Genomic DNA, 16581 nt, shown 5'->3' with positions numbered 1-16581 from the left:
TTAAGTAGTATCATTTTCATAGAAGGCTTATTATATCATCTAGCTTATGAACTGCTATTGAGTTCCTCTGTGAAGCTTTTAGTATTTGATCACTTTTGTCTTTAAGTGTGAGAATTAATCATCTCTAGTCTTGGGATTTCTCTTGTGTTCTCTCTTTCTTTTTATTTCTTACTTCAAGCAGCTTATATTGTTGTCCAAAGAAGTTGCTTTACCTGTTACTAAATGGACTAAAAATTACATATGACCTTTTGCTCTCTGCTTACCTTAACATGACCTCTCTGCCTATATGTAAATTGGTTTGAAGTTACTCGTATGCAAATCTGATATTTACCTTATGCTTTCATTTACAATTTGGACCATGTCACTATCAATCTAACTACAACCAATTAACTTGAAAGTTTAAACCCCGATATAGTTGCCATAATACAACAAAGATTGCTAATGGCAACATGGGCAGCCCAAGGTCAAGCCACTAAAGCATAGGCCCCAAATTTTGCGGGTTTCAAATTTTTTTTTAATTTTCTACTCGTATTTGTATTAAGACCCCGACTAATCTAAATTCGTACCGCGTAAGACCTAATAAAAGAGAGAACACGTTTTAACAAGTTTTTTTTTTACCACAGGACTCGAACCCAATATATTTAATTAAGGTAAGTTGGATCAAATACATCTCACAACAATCTTTAGAGGCAGGGTCTAAATATATTGGGTATGTTAAAATAAAAAATAAAATATTTTATAAAAATTCAAGACAACTTTTAATTTAGTAGTGATGTAACCGTTTGAGCAAACAATGCAGAAAGAGAATCACCCCCCTAAACCCTTATCGCGAATATAAAACTTTTCATTATTTAAATTTTACGAGTGACATTATTAGTGAGGTATCTATATGAATTTGGTTCTATTATCTAAGATCAACAATATCTTAGGAGAGACTAAATTAGTTATAAAAGAAACTATTAACAACTAATGTTAGGCCAAAATTCTATACTTTTAACACATTACTCGCCCTATATTTTGTTGGTTTAAGTAAGTTATTGTGCGATAAAAGCCCCGAATTAAAAATTGGCTTTAGGCCACTAATCTTCTAGGGCCGCCCCTAATGACAAGGTATGGAAGTTCACAATTTGTGAACTTTTTGTGCATAAGCCACCCAAGTTAATTATGAGTCTGAGGAACTGTTTTATCATCAGTTTATCCAATTGAATACGAACGATTTTCTTAATCTATAACATTCTTTGACTTGGATTAATTTCAACTTTGCAAAACTATAAAAATCCTATTTCCTCCGATGGCTTTCAATCTTCTTTTTTGGACAGCCACGTGCTTTTTACGTGATTTAAGATCTTCCTCGGCTGGCTTTTTAATACTAAAAATGAGTTAAAATAGCACGGGCTAGTCAGTTTTCGCACTGATAATTAAAAAGTAGTCAGCGTTTGTAAAGTCATTAAAAAATAGTCACTATTTTGCGGCAACACAAAAAGTTCCAGCATAATATACTGGAGATTGGTGCACATGTGTATGAACTTCCAGCATATTATACTGGAACTCCAACACACGGAAAATTTCAACATAATATACTAGAGATTGGAACACTTGTGTATTAACTTCTGGCATATTATGCTGGGACTCCAGTATATTATGCTGGAATATTTTCCAGATTTTGAACAGTATTTTCGTTTAAATTTATCTTTACATGAAAAGTAACTAAATTTTGATTACTTTTAAAACTATAATTACTTTTTAATTAGCACTTATAAATCTGAACCATTTTTGAATTTCACCCGAAATGACTTTTCATACACTTCCTAATTTCTATAAACTTTTGATAAAAAAAATCGAGAAACGAATTGTTAGACGTACAGGACAATAAGAACATAATGGTCGAAAAAGTGAAAAGAGATTTTGGTTTCTCGTTGAATTTCTCAAAAGGGAAAATTTATTTGTTAAGTATCGTGTACATAGGCCGGGTTGATTCGAGTTTTTCAATTACTAAATTAAATTAATTGTCTTGGATTTTTAAAATAAGTCAAACCAAACCAACAAAAGTCGAATTTTTCAATTCTATTTTCTCGGATTATTCGGATTTTTTCCGACAAAATCTTCATAGCATAAACTATATAATTTGTACTCTAATATTTCTTAGGTCCTAATAGGATAAAACTATATAAGATGTTATCCAATAAAATAATACAAAATAATGTGAGATGAGTCATGATTATACTAAAATACTCAACAAATCACGTAAAATAAATAGTGCTAATTAATAAGCCATAATAAAAATAAACATAATCTGAAAGTACTAAGTTATGCTAAAATAAATGCGACTAATAAGTAATAAGTATTAATTACATGACTAAATAATATATATATATATATATATATATATATATATATATATATATGTAAGTTATGAATTTTCACTATCTAAACCAATGCAATACTAAAAAAATAAATATTCAACACTATTGTCATTCCTAGTATTGAATTAATTTTTTTTTCCGTTAGCATTAGTATTGATTTTATTTTTCTTTGGGCTTTATTTGAGTTACTAATTTTTATGGGCTATAAAACACATTAGATAATTCAAAAGATCTAAGTCCAAACTTGAAATAATACATTAAAAGAGAGAACTATGAAAAAGTTTAAAACATATTTATAAATTACATTACAATAATTATTTTTCTGTATAAAATATTTTTAAAATTTGTATATATATAATATCGGGTTGGTTTAATTTCGGTTTTGATTTTTTTTAGTTAAAACCAAACCAAACCAATTATGATCGAGTTTTTTCTAACACCAAACCAAATCAAACCAAACTATAGTCGATTTTTTCTCGGATTATCGATTTGATGTGATTTGTCGGTTTCCTTTGTATACTCCTACTCTTCTCTAAATTAATTGTCTTGAAAGATTCTTAGATATCATTTACGAGAGACAATAGATAATCATTATCATAACAGTATTATTTGTACCACTATATTTTACCTCTTCTTAGCTCTCGTTTGACCATAGATTTTGGCTATTTTTTCCCAAAATAAATTTACAAACATTGTTTGTTCGTGGAATATGATCAGTTTTTGAAAAATATTTCAACTCACAAACCAAAAACTGGTTTAGGGCGGGTTTTTGGTGAAATTTATTCTTCCACTCATAAAAATTTCACTATTTTTTCCTTTCAAATAATGAATATCCAAACACAACTTCAACTTCTAAAAATTATTTTTTAACGCAATTTCAAAAACTTCTTTTTCAAGTTTCAACCAAATCTATTCCAAACACTAGCTTAATCATTTTACTTAACTAGTTTAAAAAGTAATGATAAACTAGAAAAGAGAAGTGATTAACAATTTCTTTTTTTTTTTTAGAGAAATTTTCAGAAACAACTATGTTTTAGTGATTATTAGCTTGCCATAGCTACCATTTACTAAATTACTTTATATAGCTATGTTTTAACTTGTTATAGAGTGTATTCGATGTATTTAAGCTAATGTATTCATGAATACAATAGGAAAAGTCGACGGAAAAAAGGGAATTACAGTTAACGTATAGACTGTATTCATATGTATTCGCAAGTTGTATTCGTGAATACAGTAATAGAATTTGCGAAAAAAGGGATTCGGTTATTTAAAAACGGTAAGTGAATCAATTAATGCGATAGACTTCTAATATAACTCAACAAACTCAATTATAACACACAAAATTTATATTTCCAGTTATAGAAAAGATTCTCAAATGAAAAATACCCCCAAAATAGAGCAATCTTCAGAGATTCACTCCATCCTTTCTTTTTTCAGTGGTATCTTTACTAAAATATTTTTTAGTGGTATCTTTACAAATAGATTTATATATTAAAATTATATAATTACATCGAATACAGTTAAATACATAAAAATACATTGAATACATGAAGTATAACAGGTCATCTATAGTGCAAAAACATATGAATATATACTGCAGATACATTTGAATACATATATACATCTGGATACATAAATTATATTAATTAAAAAATATATGAATACATTCTACAATACATTGAATACATACTGCTGAATATATACTGCTGGACAAAACAATGAAACAAAGTGAAGCTTTGAAATTATATAATTACATTGAATACAGTTAAATACAGTGAATATATTGAAAAAGTAGAAAAAACTAAAGATAGTGAATACAATGAAATACAACGATATACATTGAAATACAATGAAAAAAAAGGTAACAGACTCTTCAAGTTCCTCATCCCCAAAGTTCGTCCCCAATCCACCGATATCCAGGCCGCCACCATGTGGGGCGTCGCCACCAGTACCGGCGCCCTCTGAGTCGTCCAGGTAGTGAATATCTCATTTCTACTTTGAAAATTTTGAGATATGTACTTGTATTTCTCCATATCTTTGTTTCTCCTTTTTTTTTTCCAAATCTTTGTTTCTACTTACCACAACTCTTTGAGCAAAAAAAATTGAATGCAGCACAACAAGGAAGGGGGAAGTGGTCGCCGGCACAGCCCCGGCTAGGGTTTTTAAAGCAGGGGAGGAAAAAATTGGGGGAAAAAGAGAAGAAAGAAGAAAGAGAAAGGAGGAGAGAAGAAGAGAGAAGTTTCCTATACATTAATTTTGTGAGAGAAAAAAAGAAAGGAGAGAGGAAAATAATAATAAGCATATTTAATGGCTTAAAGTTAGAAAATGACCATAAATAGATATTCTGCTATAAAAATTAAAAGGTAGCTATATGAGATAATTTTTTAAAAGGGTATTTATTTATAATAAAATAAGGTATCAACCTTTGCTATAAGAGGTAAAATTTTCTTTTTTTTATTAAAAAATGACTAACAATTTCGAAACAAGTTCAATTTGCCAAAATGACTAATAGTTAGGCCGAAGGAATATTTTAAAAGAATGTTCATTATTAAGCGGCGTAATTAAGGAAATTAAGACAATAATTATGATTCGATGACTACAACAGAATACCAAGGAGACAATTTTGATCAATGTGAATAGGACAAGTGGACCAACTCAGACACAAATATTTGGGTTTTTTTCTTTTGGTAGGTGAGGTCTTTGGTTGTCATTAACCATGATCTCAGCACTCTCAAATTTTCATTTTCATTTTCACTTTCATTTTCACGTGTAATAATTAGTCGCCAATTGTCAACACAGTAAACCCTTAACGAAGCTTCCGACAAGAATACGACAACCAACGGACTTATGCCATTAGGGGAGAGGGAGCAATGAACATTTCCTAAGTCTTATCAATTTTCAGATCTCCCTCTCCTAAACCCCTACATTTCTCCGGCCGATCTATGTATATATGTATGTAAAATAGATTTTAAAAGATATTATATATAGTAATTGATTGTAGCAACTCAGAATCCATTGACTCTTAAATCTTCAATTACTAGCTTGAGTTGTTAGCTGGTCCAATGTGATTTTTCCAGTTTTGTCTTTTCTAAGGTGAGAATTGAGCTTTTGTTCGTGTCTATTTGGCGGGAAATTATATTTGTCGTCATATTAGATTTTGAATTTTTTGTATTGCTGGAATATGCTTTTTCTATTTTAACAGGTCTTAATCGTGATACTCTTTTGGGATTGTATATTTGATACGCATTTGACCTTGTTGTATATGCTGAAGAAGAAAGTAAAGGATAGAACTTAGAAGAAGAGGGAGAGAGGAGGATGACGATTTCGGACAATAGCAGAGGGTTAATTCTGGCAATATCATCAAGTTTGTTTATTGGAACAAGTTTTATATTGAAGAAGAAAGGTCTTAAGCGTGCTGCAGCAGCTGGAACTCGAGCAGGTTTCGAAATTCTTTCTCTCAGTTAAATTGCAAATTACTTGGCCTGAATTATAGTCAGCATATTACAAAATCACTATATTTTACTTTTCCTTTTCTTTAAGAAATTGTTAAATAGAAGTGATGTGATTTGCACAAGGATTGAGCTAAGAGATAAGAATTAAGCTAAGAAGGAACCACATGAGGTTATTTTGCTTGTGCTATTTCCAAGAGTATTAAGGGGTTATCTCTAATATCTTTTATACTCTTTTTTCATTGATGGCTAAGAAATCGGTTTGGGACCAATCCTTAGGACCAACTGTAGCCTTCGGAATTCTGAGATTTTCCACTTGAATATTAGGCTTAGTTCGCATTGCGCATTGCTAGAACCTGCGACCTAGTCACAAGTCCCTCAACCTTTGCCACCTGAACTAAAAGAAGATATCTTTTCTTACCAACTTTGAAATAGTGGGCTGCTCCTCTTTACCCGTGGATATTGGTATTATGAGTGAATCACATTTAGTATTGTGTTTCTTTCTGTACTATATTCTCTTTATTATCTTAATTCTTTTCGTTAAGGGCTTGTTAAGCAATTTTGGAATTTGTTGAAACTCCGATCTTTAACAATCTGGTATGTGGACGAGGTTCTCAGTTCAGTTTTAGTAGTCAATTTGATGGAAGATTTATGTTGAAAAATTGATTGGATTGCCAATTTAAAAATTATGGCATCTTAAGATCTGCCAAGGATTTGATAGATGTTCACATTGAAGTTACAGTTGAACAATGAATTTGAAATGAACGACTTTGGGAGTAGTTAAGAAAATTTTTCCATGGTGATCAAGAGATATTGATGAGTTAGGAAGCTATTATGTGGAGACACAAAAATTAACTGGCAAAGCCTTTGAAGAGGTTTGGCCTAGAAGACACTAAACCTGTGAATACTCCTCTGGCTACGTCTGCGCATTTCAGATTCTCATTTGCTTAGACGCGAGCAAGATGAAGAGGGAAGATATATATGGTGCAGGTTCACTATTCCAATACAGTTTTTATTATGTATTGCAATGATCATATGGAACTTTCACAATATGTTAGTATGTAATGTTGTAGTTTTTCCTGGTAAAGCGCATTAATAGGCTGTGTAGCTGTGAAATGGAACCTTAGATTCCTGTGAAATGGAACCTTAGATATTAAGCGAGGAAGCGACCGCTTTTCACAACCCTGTGTGGAAGTTTAGATAATGTTTGTCGTTGGTGACAAATAGTAATACTTTGGTTGGTTTCATGGACTCTGACTCTGCCGGAGAATTTGATAGAGAAGACCACTCACAGGATATATATTTTGTATTGGCGGTTGTGTTGTTAGCTGGAAGGCACCATTACAACATTATCCACTATGGGGCTATATATATGGATATGCCCAAATCAACTAAAGAAGTTGTGGTTAAAGTGTTTGTTTAACGAGCATAGTCTATGTTAGGTGTGATTACTATTTATTGTGATAGTCAACATGTTATGTGCTTTACTAAAGGCCAGATGTATCACGAGAGGAAGAAACATTGATGTGAAATAACACTTCATTCAAGAGTCTATTGCTTAGAGAAAAGTATCTGTTCATAAGATCAATACCAAAAACAATCTTTTTTGACATATTAACAATACTTACCCCAATGCTAAGTTCAAGCACTGCCTGAACTTGATCGGTGTTTATGTTGGATGACTCAGCCTATAGAGGCTTGTGTTGAGGAACTAGAGCAAGTATTCATTGTTAGAAATTCAAGCAAATGCAGGGATTTGTTAATTAATTTGGTGGTCCAAATTATACCTACTATACTTAGAACTGCCATTTTCTACCTGTGGGGAAATCAGAAATGTTACAAGCTCCTATCAAATGGCGCTCATTCCTTGTAACTTGATAACATACGGTGTAGATCTCTCAAAGTTACTGAGTTATTTGTGGTAGATATTTGTGTTGGAGATCCACTTGTAAAAAATTCATTGTTGTTCATGAATTTGTGATGTTACATCTTTATAAGCATACTTTCAGAATATTAGAGTATTATCTGATTTTGCACTCTCTTCTGCATACTTTCTGAAACAGTGAATTGCTTCTCTTCACCTGTGGGCTGTGGATGGAGGTCTAGTTGATTAAAATACGTAAAATCTTTGTGTCTTCCTTACTGTATTTTTTTTCGCCATCTTAGCTATCATCATCATTGAGGAGGGTATGTTTTGTCAAATTACCTCTTGGTGCAACGATCACAATGGATGTCCACTTTAATTAGCCATTGAATTAACTAATAAAAAAGAACAGAAAGGTTAGACTTTAAAATTCTGACATGGATTTCTGATATAGTTTTTAACCATCTCTCAATTTCTCTGTGTGTCATGCATCTAAAATTCTACTAGCATATAATTGCTGTAACTGCATGGATGCGAAAGTTACAGCTGCAGGATATGTAAAATTGACTGCTGTACTATGAGAAATGCTAATTTCATCCTCTACTTGAATTTCACAAGTTCACGTAAATTGGTTGTTTATTTTGTTTCTGCAAAAAGGACGTAATTGCTTTAGGCCAAGAGTTTCAGCTATTGAGGCTGTCGTTCTTTTGAGAATGTCGAGTATGAATTGTTATAGCGTTATATTTTGTTGCATCATCTAGATTGTTGTAGACAATCTTACTTTGGTATGTCTTTGCGTCTTATCATAACTTCTGACATACAATTAGAGCTAAGCTAATGAAGCTTTTACTCATTTTAGTGTTCAGAGGAATATACATTTGGATCAGTTTTGGGTAAGGACAGTCAAACGTCAAATATGAGGCCTGAAGAGAAATTAGGCCCCTTTAAAAACAAACAAATTAGGCCCCTTCATTCATACTCGAAACATTTAAAGCTCCATTGACCATAGTCATCTTAGCTGAGTAATCATTGTATGTCAAAATTGTGAAATTACCGGTAACATGTATTCACAATTAGTCTTATGATCTTTAAAGGCCCATATTTTATTGGACAAGAACAATATAAATTGGACACTCCAGTGGGAGTTTAACTCTGTAATAATGAAAGGCTTGTGAGTTTCAAGTAATTTAATTACTGTGTTCATTTGAAGTAAATGTAGTTGTTCTTCACACTTGACTGTAATCTGGTGCGGCCATTTCTCTGTTTAGTTGAGTTGCTTCAACTATAACTGTAATTTTTTATCTGCTCAGTCTTGTATTTTCTTCCGTTGGTTATCAAAATTGGCTTGTTCAACACGAGGATAACTTCCTAGAAGCAAACACAACTAAGTAGAGTCAATTTTATCTGTGCCTCACAGTAATCCGATTTTGTTTCAAAACAGACAAGTTAACAGCTTTCGTGGCCATCTGTACACAAGATCTTTTTATCCTTATTAAATACTGTGCCAACTTCAGTTCACCCTCTTAAACAGTTGTTGTGATACTTACTGCAGGAGTTGGAGGCTATACTTATTTGCTTGAACCACTTTGGTGGGCAGGCATGATAACAAGTGAGTAGTGCATGAGATATCTCCATACCGTAACCCCTTTTGGGAAAAGGAATGAATTGGCATTGTGTGGTTTTGGATTTCGATGAAAATTTTAGATTTGGATTTGCAGTGATCACTGGGGAGGTGGCAAATTTTGTTGCTTATATTTATGCTCCAGCAGTTCTGGTGACCCCTCTTGGTGTTTTGAGTATAATTATCAGGTATGATTTTGAAGTTTATTAACTGTTTGTAAGCTCTAATAATGAACCATTAGTGGTGTTTGCAAAACTGACCTTGGTCAATCTGAACAGTGCTATTTTGGCGCACTTTATGTTGAAAGAACGATTGCAAAAGTTAGGTGTACTAGGATGCATTTCATGCATTGTAGGCTCGGTGGTTATTGTTATCCATGCACCTCAGGAGCATATGCCATCGTCTTTACAAGAAATCTGGATTTTGGCAACTCAACCAGGTTCGAATTTTGTGTCTTTGACATACATGTTTTTTTTCTGTTAATCATGCCATAGGTTAGAGAAACCTCATCGCACTTTTAACTAATTTCTTCCTTACTGCTTTTATCTGCAGCATTTTTGATTTATGTAGCTGCAACATTATCGATGGTGCTAGCCTTGATTTTGCATTTTGAGCCTCGCTATGGGCAGACAAATATATTGGTTTATTTGGGAATCTGTTCCTTAATGGGTTCATTCACGGTAATTGTCTTCTTCTAAGCTACTATTCCTGCTGCAAACACCAAACTGTTTCTGGATATGATGCTTTTTGCACATATCAACAGTTTGCTAGCTTGTCCAGAGATTGGTTGCTGTAGTGTTTTCATGGTCTTTTGCAGATTGTCAGCATAAAGGCTATTGGAATTGCAATAAAACTTACTTTGGAAGGAATTAGTCAAGTTGCCTGTCCTCAAACATGGTTTTTTCTTACTGTCGCAGTGATATGCGTCATCACACAGCTGAATTACCTTAACAAGGTAATACTTTATTTATAGAGTGGAACGGATACAGGGGATTCAAGAAGCTGACCCCAACTAATTTGTGATCGATTCATACTTAATTGATGTAGTCTCATCAACCTAGCAAAGCTTTGTCTCATATCTGAGAGTAGTTTAGATCATGCATCTATGTGCATATATGGTATCATTAATTTAGATTTAGATATTAACATAGTTATCCAGCTTTATGCTCTCCTTTTATTGGTGCTAATTATTGCATAGGGTGTCTTGGCATTCGTCATAAAGATAAAGCATAAACTTGATAGTGAGAATTGAACCCAACTATGCTAGAATGTTTTCCAAAATTGCAGACTTTGTTTAACTAATAATTAAGCTAAATAAATTATTTTGATGAACCTATTAGATGCTAGTGAATAGTTTAATGTGCAACCTGAGTGGTCCTCCAGCAATGCCCGTTCTCATTTGAAGTTGAGAAGCAGGTTATCACAGTTCAGTTCCTTTAGTCACTTGTTGGTCTTTCTTGAATGCTTGATAATTGAGCAGCATAATACTGATATCTCAAAACAAGTAGTACTGTTTTGTATCTAGCAAAATGAGTTTTTTGCTAATATTCTAGTTTGTTGTCGTTAATTCTCCTAATTAGATGAATCAGAGATACATAGCAATAACGTTTGAAGTGCTGCTGGACGACTAGAAGTTTAATTTGAAGTGCGTACTATTAACACGAGATGCCTAATTTTATTTTGGAGTTTACAACTTGTATGATTGTTATGGGTATGATTATCTTTGGGTTGTTTAAAAGCATCTCTGATATATATACATCATTTGTTAGGCACTGGATACATTCAACACCGCAATTGTTTCTCCAATATATTATGTAATGTTCACCACCATGACCATCATAGCAAGTGCAATAATGTTCAAGGTATTTTGTCAATTGAAACTCTTCTTCGTTACGGTCCTCTACTAATATGATACAGGGCATTATGAATCAATTCATCTGCATTGTCATATTGTTTGCAGGACTGGGCAGGGCAAAATGTCAGCGACATAGTGTCCGAGATATGTGGATTTATTACTGTGCTTTCAGGAACAATCATGCTCCATGTTACTAGAGAACAGGAACCAGTTACCGTGCCAGGTATGGATTTACTGGAAGCATTTACCAACCTATAGAAGCTTTAAGCTTCTTATCTTGATGTATGTACATTATCTACACCAAAAATGGCATTGGATGTTTCTGTTGCACTCTTTTAAAAATCTCCTCTTGAACATGTTTTAGAGAAGACACATAGCAGGGTTACATGTGATGTTATGTTACCGTAGTGGAAGTTGAAAGTTCAATATGAATTTTTAGTTTCTAGTTATGCAACTCCAGAAGCTAGGACTAGACTTTAAATATTGGAGTCCTAAGGGTTTGAGTAAGATAGGGAGTTTGATTGGGAAACCTTTAATGGTGGACAAAAATACAGAAAAGAAGACTGGTTTACATTTTGCTAGGCTGCTTATTGAGGTTGAAATGGATACCACATTACCAGATAAGGTGTGGTTTCGTAATGAAAAAGGAGCATTGGTGGAGCAGAAAATAATATATGACTGGAATTGGAAGCCTACACTATGTGCATTCTGCAACAAGTATGGGCATGCTGAGGATGAATGTCGAAAGACGAAATCCAATGTATCACCAGTGAAAGCCAGGAGAGAAAATCCAGCTGATGAAGGAACTGAAACCACACAGATGGACATGCAAAAACCACAAGTACAGGATGTGAGAAGTCTAGCTAGCCAGGAAAGAGGGAAGCAACAGCAAACAGAGAAGAATGATATTGGCACAAAAAAAGACAGATGAAGGGAAGCAAGGGAAATCCAAAGAAGGATGGCTCACACCTTTACATCCTAGTAGACAACAAACAAGAAGTGATCAGCAAGTGAGCAGCTCAAATACATTCAAGGCCTTAGAACAACTGGAAGTAGACAAGTCAATGATGCAGGGTGGTGTGAGGAACGAAGGAGGTACAAGCATTCCCAGTCTTGGGAATGGATAGCCTACTATGTTGGAATGTTAGGGGCCTTAATGGTCCCAATAAGCAAAGGGAGACAAATTTCTAACTGGGTTGGTAGGGCTGTTGGAAACAAAGATTAAAGCAAATAAAATAGAACAAGTGGCAAAAAATATGTTTAGTGGTTGGGGTTATATTACCAATTTGGAGAAACATTATAATGGAAGAATTTGGCTCACTTGGAAACCTGAATATTTTCAAGTACCTGTCCAAAGTATGATAGCCCAGGCTATCACTTGTAAAGTGATCCACACTACAGGGCATAGAGCATTCTTACTTAAAGTGGTGTATGCATATAATAATAAAGAGGAGAGGAAGGAGTTATGGAGTTATATGAACATTGTACACCAAGGATGTCAACTACCTTGGTTGATATTTGGAGACTTCAATTCAGTGTTGCAAATGGATGATAGAATTGGTGGGAATCCTATTACTACGGGGGAGATGGTGGATTTCCAGGACTGTGTGAACACGTGAATGGATTGAATTACCACAAGAAGGTAGCAGCTACACATGGAATGATAGACATGGCGATCAAAGAATTTTTTCAAAGATAGACTGGGTGTTTGTCAATAGGGACTGGATGGATCAGATGCCTGCTTATAGTGCCTTTGTTCTGCCGGAAGGAATGAGTGACCATTGTCCCATAAGTGTCAAGCTAACAAATGCTCCTATGCTAAGGAGAAGACCCTTCAAGTTCTGCAATACCTGGGCACAACATCCTCAGTTCTTAACTAAAGTACATGCAGTATGGAATCAGCAAATGGATGGATGTGAGATGCATCAGATTGTCAAGAAGCTGAAGATCCTAAAAAAAAGTCTGAAAGAGTTGAATCGAGGTACTCTAAAAAATATAGTAGATGAAGTGGAAGAGCTCAGAGAGAAGTTAGAACAGGCTCAAAGGGCATTACACCAGCATCCTAATGACTCAAACATATTGCAACAAGAGAGGGAGACCTTTTTGAAATTTAGAGAAACCTCTTATAGAGCCGAAGTGTTCAGGCAACAAACAAGTAAAGCCACTTGGTTAAAGTTAGGGGATGATAACACAAGATATTTTTACTCAGTAATAAAGCATAGAAGAATACAACCGGCCATTACTCAGTTGAAGGATAATCAGGAAGTGGTTCACACTGAAGCTGCAGATATAGCAAGAATATTGGTGGAATTCTATCAAAAACTACTGGGCAAAAAGCTCCAAGGCAGAGTCGGGGCATTCAGAAGTTTCTTGATCAATGGTTCAACACTATCAGTAGAACAACAACTGCAGTTAGTCCAACCTTATGGAGCTAAGGATGTAAAATATGCTTTGTTTTCAATAGATAAGAACAAAAGTGCAGGTCCTGATGGGTATGGAAGTGAGTTTTTTAAAGCAGCATGGGAAATCATAGGGGCAGACATCACAAAGGCAATGTTGGAATTGTTTAACAACGGGCAACTTCTGAAGCAGATAAATGCCACAATGATTGTACTAATACCTAAGGTTGAAGTGCCTCAGTATGCAAGTCAGTTTAGACCTATCTCCTGCTGTAATGTATTATATAAATGCATCTCAAAAATGATTTGTAAATGACTGAGCGTAGCTATTGCTCCACTAGTGGCTGAGAATCAGGCAGCCTTTGTAGAAGGAAGATCACTAGTACATAATGTTTTGATCTGTCATGATTTGCTGAGACATTACAACAGGCAAACAACTCGTAGATGTTTAATGAAGATAGATCTAAGGAAGGCCTATGACATGGTAAGCTGGGAATTTATTGAAGAGGCTCTGAGAAGTTATGGAGTTCCAGAATCTTTTACTCAACTTGTGATGACATGTGTGACCACCACAAGGTTTTCTGTAAAGGTGAATGGAGAAGGGCATGGGTTTTTTGAAGGTAGGAGAGGTTTAAGACGGAGATGCCATCTCTCCCCTACTATTTGTACTAGTAATGGAATATCTCTCAAGAATATTGAAAAAGATGAATAGTCTTCCTGATTTCAGATTCCACCCTATGTGCAAGGCTACAAAACTGACTCACTTGATATTTGCTGATGAATTAATAATTTTCTGCAAAGGAAACATTAGTTCATTGACTAGAGTAATGGAAGCATTGAATCACTTTAGTGAGGTTACTGGTTTGGTGGCAAACCTTGATAAATCAAACTTATTTGTAGCTGGCATAGATGAAGAGATGAAGAAGGAATTACTGGAAATCACAGGGTTCTCTTTGGGTACTCTACCAATAAGATACTTAGGATTACCCCTAGCATCTAAGAAATGGAGTAAGATGGAGTGTCATCAATTGGTTGAGAAAATAACAAGCAGAATTAATAGTGGTTATGCTAAAACATTGTCTTATGCTGGGAGGCTGCAAATAATTAATTCAGTCTTATTTTCAATATACAATTTTTGGGGTGCAGTGTTTATACTACCTCAAAGTGTCTTGAAGGAAGTAGACAGAAGGTGTAGAGATTATTTGTGGGGAAGCACCGAGGAGAAGAGAAAGATAGCACTGGTATCATGGGAAAGAGTATGTGTTCCAAAGAAATATGGAGGGTTAAACATTAAAAGTTGCACAAAGTGGAATGTGGCCTCTGTAGGCAAGCTTGTTTGGCAATTGGCAAGAAGGGAAGATATTCTGTGGGTTAAATGGGTTCATTGTATTTATATGAAAGACAATCAGAATTTCTGGACTCATGAACCATCACAAGATAGTAGCTGGTATTGGAGGAAATTACATGCACTTAAGGGTAGCATGGCAGGATGGTACCAAAATGGCTCTTATTGTTTAACAACCAATGGAAAATATTCAGTTACCAGGAGCTACAATGCTCTATTGGGAAATATGCAAAGATTGAAAGTGGCAGAATTGATATGGAGCTCATTATTGCTTCCAAGACATAGGTTCATAATGTGGTTGGCTAATCAAGACAGATTATTCACAAAAGAAAGACTTAGTCGATTACAGGTTCCTATTAACTCCAAGATATGTGGTATATGTGAAGATGATAAAGGAGAGACTCAGAAACATCTTTTCTCGGAGTGTGAATGGTCATCAAAGTTGCAGGATCGACTGGAAAGTTGGTCAGGCATTACAATGCAGAGGAAACAAGTGACACAGGGATTAAAGTGGATCAATGGCAGGCATTGGAGACAATTCAAGAAAGAAATTGCAGTAGCAGTTATGGGAGCAGTAATCTACCACACTTGGCAGGCGAGGAATTGGAAACTTTTCAAGGCAACAACTGTAAATATAGAACAAGTAGTTACTCAGGTGAAGAAAGAAATTAGAGGAATGATAGATCATATGAAAGACAGTAAACGAGCTAGGAAATGTAGGTATATAGTGCAAAGATTGTGTAATTAGAAGAGAGTCTGATTCTGGAGGCTTGGTGAAACATGCACCCTTCATGGAAGGTGGTACTGAATCCTCAGGTGCTCTTTAGTGTGTAATTATTTTTTGTTTGTTGTGGTAATATATTTACAGCTTATTACCAAAAAACAAATATCTCGTTTCCGCTGGTGCTGGTATTTTTCTACTTTCACACTGTAAATATTCCATTGGTTTATACAGGAACCATAACATGGTATGACGGGGAACGTATAAAGTCAATGGAGGATGGGCATTACATTCTGTTGCATGATTCAGAATACTTAGACTCGTATAGTGCCTTAGCAAAGGATTCGAGAAGTTGATTGCGGAACCGAACGTTCTATCCACAGCTGATATTTGATTTGTGCATTGCGGAAATGAGCAATTCTTGCTTAAGCTCATTGATCTTGAGCTTTACAACTGCGAAGCAATTTCTTCCTATGTGCTGGGAAAGGCTAGAGGGCGAGGCCATCTCGTATTTGAAACTAGGTTTGGATTTCCGAAGATTTTTTGACCAACATGGGGGGTTACATTTGAACAAGGTGTTCTTGCAAATCTCTTATCACAGTTGGGGTTTGTATATATGGCTTCTTTTATGTTGTAACATATTATTATTCATTTATTTTTCATAATGAGATATAGCCTATCGAGCATATATTGTTCTGAAGGGTGATAAATGGTGTTCTTGCTGTTTGTAGTATGGAGTTGATTGAGTTATTTGTCTTCTGATTTGACGGGAAAAAATGACAACAATAAGTTTCATTTTCACTAACCAAACGGCAACCTGGTGCACCAAGTATCTCGTGTTTACACAGGGTTCGAGAAATGATCGTATCCCAAGAGAGTGTTATACAGACATCCTAGCCTGATGCAAACATTCTATGGCTCCATAAAAAAAAGACAAAATGTTCATTTTCATTAACCATGTTTC

The 16581-nt window shown here is 34.7% G+C and overlaps 1 protein-coding gene across 3 annotated transcripts; it reads left to right on the top strand.

The window, feature by feature from the left end:
* The first annotated feature begins 5093 nt into the window (after positions 1-5093).
* Positions 5094-16327, top strand: LOC104097175 (probable magnesium transporter NIPA6). 3 transcript variants are annotated; one of them, XM_033656399.2, is made up of 10 exons: positions 5094-5315; positions 5635-5802; positions 9229-9285; positions 9395-9485; positions 9576-9736; positions 9850-9977; positions 10115-10252; positions 11067-11159; positions 11258-11375; positions 15852-16327. In XM_033656399.2, exons 2-10 carry the CDS (start codon positions 5679-5681, stop codon positions 15971-15973), a joined length of 1032 nt encoding a protein of 343 aa, XP_033512290.1. In that variant the 5' UTR covers positions 5094-5315; positions 5635-5678; the 3' UTR covers positions 15974-16327. The 3 variants fall into 3 exon arrangements, with proteins under 3 accessions (XP_033512290.1, XP_009601997.1, XP_009601996.1); XM_009603702.4 differs by having other exon boundaries at positions 5094-5456; XM_009603701.4 differs by having other exon boundaries at positions 5094-5456; positions 5566-5802.
* The last annotated feature ends 254 nt before the right edge of the window (positions 16328-16581 follow it).

Source organism: Nicotiana tomentosiformis, chromosome 10, assembly GCF_000390325.3.
Source record: "Nicotiana tomentosiformis chromosome 10, ASM39032v3, whole genome shotgun sequence".
NCBI classification, from domain to species: domain Eukaryota; kingdom Viridiplantae; phylum Streptophyta; class Magnoliopsida; order Solanales; family Solanaceae; genus Nicotiana; species Nicotiana tomentosiformis.
The sequence above is the reverse complement of the archived record's forward strand: the minus strand, read 5'-3'. Positions and strand labels throughout refer to the sequence as shown.

What these genes read in the sequence shown, in the direction of transcription:
- LOC104097175 (XM_033656399.2), top strand. Translation starts at nt 5,679, where the DNA reads ATGACGATTTCGGACAATAGCAGAGGGTTAATTCTGGCAATATCATCA. An exon ending in GATTTTGGCAACTCAACCAG is followed by an intron (nt 9,737 to 9,849) that starts GTTCGAATTTTG and finishes TTTTATCTGCAG; the next exon opens with CATTTTTGATTTATGTAGCT. An exon ending in CAAGTGCAATAATGTTCAAG is followed by an intron (nt 11,160 to 11,257) that starts GTATTTTGTCAA and finishes TATTGTTTGCAG; the next exon opens with GACTGGGCAGGGCAAAATGT.